At 36.5% G+C, this 8,871-nt stretch overlaps 1 protein-coding gene across 4 annotated transcripts in view; it reads right to left on the reverse strand.

Moving 5' to 3' along the window:
* GOLPH3L (golgi phosphoprotein 3 like) overlaps positions 1-7,995 on the reverse strand; it is a 41,240-nt gene extending 33,245 nt beyond the window's left edge. The window contains exons 1-4 of one of the 4 annotated variants that reach the window (XM_070467304.1): positions 7,903-7,979; positions 7,532-7,568; positions 7,309-7,445; positions 5,623-5,817 (exon numbers count right to left, since the gene is read on the reverse strand). In XM_070467304.1, coding sequence (XP_070323405.1) covers positions 5,623-5,817; positions 7,309-7,413 — 300 coding nt within the window. In that variant the 5' untranslated portion in view covers positions 7,414-7,445; positions 7,532-7,568; positions 7,903-7,979. Of the gene's footprint in view, positions 1-5,622; positions 5,818-7,308; positions 7,446-7,531; positions 7,569-7,902 lie in introns of all 4 variants that reach the window. The other 3 variants (XM_070467300.1, XM_070467303.1, XM_070467301.1) reach the window with 3 other exon arrangements.
* Positions 7,996-8,871: the final 876 nt, after the last annotated feature.

Below are 8,871 nucleotides of genomic sequence, written 5' to 3' on the forward strand. Positions count from 1 at the left end.
TTCCTTCCCTGTTCCCTCAGTGCTCAGAACATGGTATGCATATTTCTCATTGTACTGCAACAGTCTGCTGACTTTTCTGATCCCTCTCCTACCTTCTCCAGCCACTCTCAGGTCATAGACTATAAATAATCTCAAAAGCTGGGACTATTGTTTTTGTTCTCTTCTAATATTCAGCACTTGACGTATACGAGATACTCAATAGATTTTTGGTGACTAAACGAATGAATGAAAATATATTTCCAGGGGACTTCCTTCATGGTTCAGTGCAAGGCAAGGGATACCAGTTAGATCCCGGGCCAGGAAGGTTCCACATGCCCCAGGGCAACTAAGCCTGTGCATCACAACTACTGAAGCTTGCATGCCTAGAGGCCTTGTTCAGCAAGAAGAGAAGCCACCACAATAAGACTGCACACTGCAACTAGACAGTAACCCCTTCCTCCCACCTTCAGCTCTCTATAACCAGAGAAAGCCCATGCTCAGCAACAAAGACATAGCACAACCAAAAAGAAATAAAAATTTAAAAAAGAAAATACATTTTCATAATACCAGTGAACAACACTTCTTGTCAAATTTTACTCCAGTGACATGAGAAATACAGTGAAAAGCTTTTATGTCACACTGCATAGTTGTTGTTGTTGTTCAGTCACTGAGTCACGTCTGACTCTGCGACACCATGGGCTGCAGCACGCTAGGCCTCCCTGTCCCTCACAATCTTCCGGAGTTTGCCCAAGTTCATGTCCACTGAATCAGTGATGCCATCCAACCATCTCATCCTCTGTCGCCCTCTTCTCCCTCTGCCTCCAGTACTTCCCAGCATCAGGATCTTTTCCAGGGTCCACTCTTCGCATCAGGTGGTCAAATTATTGGAGCTTCAGCTTCAGCATCAGTTCTTCCAATGAGTATTCAGGGTTGATTTCCTTTAGGACCAACTGGTTTGACTCCCTTGCAGTCCAAGGAACTCTCAAGAGTCTTCTCTGGCACCACAGTGTGAAAACATCAATTCTTCAGTGCTCTGCCTTCTTTATGGTTCAACTCTCACACCTATACATGACTACCGGAAGGACTGTATAGCCTTGACTATGTGGATCTTTGTTGGCAAGGTGATGTCTTTGCTTTTTCATACACTGTCTAGATTTGTCATAGCTTTCCTTCCAAGAAGCAACTGTCTTGAATTTCATGGCTGCTATCACCATCGCAGTTGATTTTAGAGTGCATATAAGTACTCAATAAATGGCATTATTAAGGTAAGAGTTTTGCAAGGAAGGGAAGAAGGTTAAAAAACACTATCCAAATTTAAGATTATGACCAAAAGTCAAAAGCATTAGTAGGTTCATGCTTCTTATAGGTGACTTAGTTATAAAGATTTTCATAAAGGAGAAATTTTAAATATACTAACAATTTAATTAAAGCATTAGCTGTCCATGAGTCAATATTAGTATCTATAAAAAAACTTTTAACAAAGGTGATAATGACAAACAAGATCTTGATTTCAACAGGAAATAAACCTATTTTATTGTGGTCATGCTGGCACTCAAGTTTAATTCTCAGTTAACCTTAGTGTTATTGAACTGAGGAAATATCTAATTTTAATGTATTTGAAGGTTAGACTCTTCAACACGTATTTAAATTTCCTAATTATTTCACAAGACAATGGAGCTTAATATTTTAAACCAGGCTATGGCAGTTACTCCTCAGAAGAATCTTGAGAAAGTATGACAGTAATATTTCACAAGCAATTTGACTATAAGACCTACTATAATTTCTTTCTAGGCCCATAATTCTTGAAATATTAGTCTCATTATGTTATTTTCTTACAGCTTTTTATAAATATAATTTATAAATTATAAATATAATTTTTAAAAATTATAGCATTAGGTTCTACACAGAAAATTTAGTGGAAGTCTTCAGCAAAAGTTAACTTTGGGATGCAAAGGTTAACATTTCAGAATTTTTTTTTGACATGTCACAAATGATGTAAAAACATGAAATTACACATATACCGAAGAAAATAGAGCAAAAATATTCTCCAAGTAGACACAAAAATGAAATGGATGTTGCTGTTTTCATTAGGCTGATTCCCTTTTACTTAAAGGAAAGAGTCTACAAGTCTTGCCTGGCACTCAAAATCATTTCTGCTCTGATCTGAGTCTAATTTGTCGATTTTGAGAAAACAATGAGATCACTGTTTTCTAAGAATACCACCTGCTTCAGTCATGCTGTTTCGGGTTGTTGTTTTAGCAGCTAAGTTGTACCTGACTGTTTCGCGACCCCATGTACTGTAGCCTGCCAGGTTCCTCTGTCCATAGAACTTTCCTGGCAAGAATACTGGAGTAGGATGCTATTTCCTTCCCCAGGGGATCTTCCCAACCCAGGGATTGAATCCATGTCTCCTGCATTGCAGGCAAATTCTTTACCACTGAGTCACCAGGGAAGTCCATATTTTAGTCATACTGGTACTCAATTATCTCCCAAATTCATCAAGCTCAAGATACCATTGCTAACTCATCCAGAAGTCGATGAGTTCCATTCTCTCCATTTATGTAAATCTATGGGCTTCCCGATAGCTTCAGTAGATAAAGAATCTGCCTGCAATGCAGGAGACTTAGGAGTCTGGGTTTGATCCTTGGGTTGGGAAGATCCCCTAGAGAAGGAAATGGCACTATTCTTGCCTAAAGAAGCCTATGGACAGAGGAACCTGGCAGGTTACAGGCCAGTGGGTCTTAAAGAGTCAGACAACTAAGCGTACAAGCATAACACCCATTCTTAAAGGTCCAGCTACTTTCACTGCCTTTTGTTCTTCCCCAAATTATTCCAACCTATGATGATCCTTCCTCCCTCCAACTTCCTCTGCACTTACTGTTCTAACATGGAAAAACTTGGTGTTTTTAAATTGTTGTTTACTTTAAAAATCTTTTGGATTGTGAAATATAACGCACAGAGAACACAGTACACAAAAGTGAAATGCTCAATGATTTATCCCTAGGTGAATATCTATGAAATTTTCTCCAAGTAGAGAAACAGAAAACTGTTAGAAAAGCCCCTTTATGCTCTTTTCTAATCACTAACACCTCCTCCTCCTCTACTTCTCACAAAAAGGTAACCACTACCCTAACAAACATGGTAATCCCCCTTTCTGTATAATTTTACCACCTAAATATGCAACCCCAAACACCATAGCTTAGTTTTTTGAAATTTACATACACATAATCATACGATATGTATTCTTTTGTGTCTGGCTTCCTTTACTGAACATTATAGGAAAATCATACATGTTTTGTAAGAATGTTCATTTTCATTCTTTATATAAAATATATTTATACTCATTTAAGTAAATGAATGATTCATTTTTATCCATTTTGGTGTTGTTGGAGCTTTGGGTAACTTAATTTTTAAAAAGATAAAGATTTTGTTTCCCCAGCTAGAATGCAAGTTTCTTGAGGACAGGGATAATATATTATTTTATATTTACCTTACTATCTGTATAATGCTATGCTATGCTTAATTGCTCAGTCATGTCTGACTCTCTGTGACCCCATGGACTGTAGCCTGCCAGGTTCCTCTGTCCATGGGATTTTCCAGGCAAAAATACTGGAGTGGGTTGCCATTTCCTGTTCCCAAGGATCTTCCCAACCCAGAGATAAAACAGCGTCTCCTGCAGTGACAGGCAGATTCTTTACCACTAGTGCCACCTGGGAAGCCCTGTATAATGCTAAGCACATTAAATGTTGATTAAATAAATCAACAAGTGGTTTGAGAGATAAGAAAACAAGTTGAGTTGGAAATCAATGTAATATTTTTAGAGCTAGTTATGTGACTGGCATTTTGGAACAACTATTACAACTTTAATAAATCAGAAAGTTTGACTTCTCCTATTTTTGTATGCCTGAGGATTTATCATTTCTCATTCTTTCTGAACCAACCGAAAGCTAAAAATGTATCAACTATCTCCCAAAATAAAATTAGAACAATTCAAAAGGTGGGTATTATCTACCCATCTTTGTACAGTGTTTTACCAGTATATCAAACACCAACTATTATCATATCTCTAAACAAGCTTCTTTATTTTTTTATCCTATTTTCTTAAGTTTATATTAACTATTATAAACTCAGAAACACAAGTTTCTGTGTCCAAAAGACAAGTCCAAAGTAAGTTTCGCTACAGAACCGAAGCAAAAATTCTAGTATCAAGGTTCAGCAGGAAATTAATCATTCCTATTCAAAACTAAACCAAACAAAACAGCTTTTCAGATCTAATATGTTCTTCTTTTATAGTCAGTGAATGTTTCTGAGGCACTATGTAAACATCTCAAAATCTTTATACCACCTAATCTTCAGACCTACTCTGACTTTGTCTTAGAGAGTCGGTTTTGCTTTTTCATTTATTTAACTTTTATAAAACTAGAGCCTCACAAACTTTCTCAGCAAATAGGAAAATATACTTCCAGGCAAGATTTTCTGGTATATTTGTGTCTTGACCAAGCACACACAGGCATGTCTCTAGTATTAGTTTTAACAATACACAGGTTATAATGTCTATAATGTCTTGTAATCTTGTTCAAGTTGGTAATTTGACATGACAAAAAAACAGAAGAGGGAAAAGTGATAGAGAAAAAAATAAAATAGCATAATACAAAGTAAAACAAGTGTATTCTCAAGTTGAGGAGTCAGTGTAGTACAGAAGAGATATTACTAGATGTATGTAGCCAATTCATTTCTATCTAAGGACAATTATCAAAGCCACATTTAGTATTTTTTAAATATAAAGTAACATTTAAATTTGATGTTTTCAAAACTGAGGGCAATAATAAATATGCCTTTTTGTATTTACAAAAGTCTTCTTGAAAAGGAAGTAGACTGTTTAAAATATTACTTACATATCTTTATAATCTCTTCATAAGGGAAGAAAGTGAAGGGAAAACACAATAAATAGTTACATTACAAATGAAGGATAATGTATACTACTAGTAGAAAAGCCAAAAAAATATTTGATTATGTCACAAGACTTGCTATCTTAAAACTAATCTCATTATAAAACAAATGTTCTATTAATAAGGGAAAAATTAGAAAAAAAGAAAAAGATGAAATTAGTTTTAAAATATCTTCTAAAATAATCCTCATCAATTGTTGATCATTAACTTCTGAAGATCCACAGAATAGAAGTTATTCTTACTGTATTATAAGAAACCTAAAAAAAAAAAGAAAAGAAAAGAAACCTACCCACTATTTATTTTTGTAAGCAGTTAGCCACACATGTTCCTTGTCTTTTCATTTAAAACTTTTCTCCCTAAAGCTCCAGAAGACTTCAATGTGTGTGGGTACTCTTTCTTAGTTTAGTAAGAGGTCATTTCACCATCAATCTCATTTGGAAAACTACAAACACTTTACACTGTGTTGTATCTTCTAAAATTTTAGAGTAATTCTGTAATTACACTTCAAGTGATTATACTTCTGGATTTTACCCTCCAAGTATCAGCCATCCTTCCAGACTTCCCCATGCCCCAGATGGCTGAAGCACAATTCTAAGGCCAGTTTAGCATTAATGAAAATATTTTATCAGATACTTCTTAAAAACATTCCAATATTTAAGTCTTTGAGACGGCCAAGCAAACCAAACTGCATTACCTCTTTATCTTTTAGTCCCAGGAGCAATACTTCTTCCATAAGGGTGAGGCGGATATCCTTAGAATCTCCAGTGTCCTCATTGTCTTGATTTCGGTCTTGATTCATGTCTTTCTCACTTTCTACCTTCTTTTCAGAATTCTTCCCTACTTCAGTACGACGGGCCCGGTGAGTTAAAGTGGTCATTCTCACCTGTTTCTGGAAGGGGTGATGAAAAAATATCTATATGTATGCTTATGTAAATAAACATCTAGATATTAACGCATGCATACTAAAAATGTATACAGATAAGAAATATTTACAAACGTAAATGAGAAAGGAAGGAAGGAGTAAAGTAACGACAAGAAAAAATTAGGTGGACAACACAGTATCTTTTCCAAAGTATAACAAGTTGAACTGCACTGGAGGCACTGACAAGAAATCAAATCGTAAATCTAAAGTCCAGGAGAAATGATATTGTTTTTTAAGCCTGCTGATTTCCTGTGCATAACCTATAACCTAGGAGGGAATGTCCATCATTGTGATTCCTTTCACAAAATGGATTCTCCACAAGTTAAATAATATGGAACAGCAAAAAAAATGTGAGCATCCGACTCCAAAGAGCATACAGTAATTTATATATAATTTCTAAAAATATTCAATGATGCACTATAAAACACAAAAATTAGTTTAAAAAAAATTAAGAAAAACTAAATAGAAATACATGTTCTAATACTTCCTTTCCAAACCCAAATGACTCATTTCATGCAACCACTTTGGAGATCCTCAGTCTAGAGAGCAACACTCAGAATATCATGTATAGCATTTCCATATGGCTAAAAACTTTCATCTCTATTCCTAGGCTAATCATCTTGCAAATACATAAACAGGTGACAACAAAAAATACTGGCAAGAGAATGTTAAAAGATTAGCAAATTCTCAATTACAAAAAAAATCAGCCTTTTTATATCATGCTTTTTATATCAGGTTTTTGGGGGTTTTTTTAGCCTTTTCATACTGTTCATGGAGTTCATTTGGCCACCTGATGTGAAGAGCTGACTCACTGGAAAAGACTCTGATGGTGGGAAAGATTGAGGGCAAGAGAAGGGGCCACAGAAGATGAGATGGTTGGATGGCATCACTGACTCAACAGACATGAGTTTGAGCAAACTCCAGGAGATGGTGAAGGGCAGGGAAGTGTGGTGTGGTGCAGTTCATGGGATCTCAAAGAATTGGACACGACTGAAGGACTGAACAACAGCTGTTTTAAAAATCTACAGTCAAGAAAAACTGCACTATCATGTGTGATAAAGTTTAAAGTTAGCATACTTTACATAAACCTAAATGCCAGTTCTTAAGATGAAGTACAATAAGTATTTTAAATCAGCAATTACTGAAAATAATAGCTTTTTCAAGGTCAAAAGAGCACATTCAAGAGCCTCTGTGACTGATTTCATTCTATCTTCTAGCAATATTTCCCATTACTCCAAATTATGTACTGTTAAGCCATTTCACAACCATGTCATGCCTTCCTTTGTACAGGATGGAGTTCTCTCCCCATTCCCTTCCTCTCTAAATTCTACTCATTCTTTGAAGTCTTACTAAAGACCCTCTGTAAAGCCTTCACGGAATCTGCTTTTCCATTACCCTGTGTCCCATGGCTAGATCTCTCCCTCATCTGTACTTTCAAACAACTTTATTTATACTTACTTCCTTTAAAGTATTTATTATAGTCTTTTTTTGATATGGCTGTCTCTCAATTGTAAACATCTTGAGGGCAGGGATATTGTCTTCTTGGGTTTTTATATTCTCCATAGCAACTAGCACAAATGTCTTTAACGTTGTAACTGCTCAACAAATATATACTGATTAAAACGAATACTCAGAAACGCATGAGAACATTTAAAACATAAATATAAATAAAGTGACTTACAAAAGATTCTTTGTTCAAGGCTGTATTTCAAATAATTCTTGGTGGGAGGCAGGAGTAAGAGTGAAAAAAGAAGAGAACCATGAAATAAACGCTTATGGGTGCTAACCCTATCTGGCACTGTGAATAGGGCTTAGTTTCTAATCCAATTCAAGAAACTTAGTATCCTCAGGGCAAAAAAAAAAAAAAAAAGTGGGGATTTTCTTCGAAGAATTAATCATCCCTGGACATTTACTAGTTAAATAATCCTATTAAAAAACAAACAAACAAAAAACGATGGCCCAAAAATTAAGTATAAACCTCCTTCTCTCCATAAAGTAAAATATTTGGAGGGATTTTTTTTGGACGTTAGATGTATTTCCCCCGTTGCTTACCTGAGGTTACTCCTGGGTTACAGCCAAACGCAGGTTGCAGCTTGTGCTCTATTTTATGGGGACATTTGTCCCCACCCCCACCCCCACCCCCTACCCCCGTCCTGCTAGGTGAAAAACTTCTCAGCCACGCAGAGAGAACAAACTTCCTGATCCTTCGATGCAGAGAAGGAATAACACATCAGCTTCCTCAGGATCACTAGGCAACCTACCTTGGTGTTTCTTCATTGGACCAATCAGGAACCTCCAAGGTTGAGTTCAGCCAATTAGAGCTTACGAGGGGAGGCTCTCCCCCCGAGCTATTGTGTTGCGCTCCAGACAAACACCACCAAAAGGAGGCAGGTTTGGGTTTAACCTGACAGCTGGTCAATCCAATGAAAGAACCTTGGTAGCAAGAGGAAAGAGGGCTGCGATCCCCACCCCCATTAAACCGGCCAATCAAAGCGTTTAGTGAGCTATCACCAGCTACCGATCTACAAAGGTTTTTGTTGGGCAATCTCAGCGTAGCAGGTGTGTTCTGTAGCAGTGTATACTGGGACAATTAGGTGAGATGAGTTGGGATCCAATAAAGCTAAGAATACATAAACATTTAAAAATTGGTTGTTTTCGGCAATTAGCTTATCCCTAGCTTTCCTCTTCCAGAAAAACCTGATCTGTGTCAATTTGTGGACGTTTATTTGGTTTACATTAAACAGGATAGGCACATTTCTACCCCAGCATTCATACTAACATTTTCCATTACTGTTTCTTACCGGCAAGTTCATGGATAATGTGTATTTTTTAGGATATGGCTGCTGAAAATGCAAGAGGCAAACAGATTAAGTTTTAAGCCTTCCTTTTCCAGAGCACAAGAAATAGTCAAGTCTAGAACCAGGTCCCAGGTTTCTCACTAAAGGCACAATATCTTTCACACTACCACCCAAAAGTTCTAGGAAGTGTGCTCAACTCTTGAAAGAAACATCTACCAAAATG

The sequence above is a fragment of the Odocoileus virginianus genome, chromosome 5 (assembly GCF_023699985.2).
Source record: "Odocoileus virginianus isolate 20LAN1187 ecotype Illinois chromosome 5, Ovbor_1.2, whole genome shotgun sequence".
NCBI classification, from domain to species: Eukaryota; Metazoa; Chordata; class Mammalia; order Artiodactyla; family Cervidae; genus Odocoileus; species Odocoileus virginianus.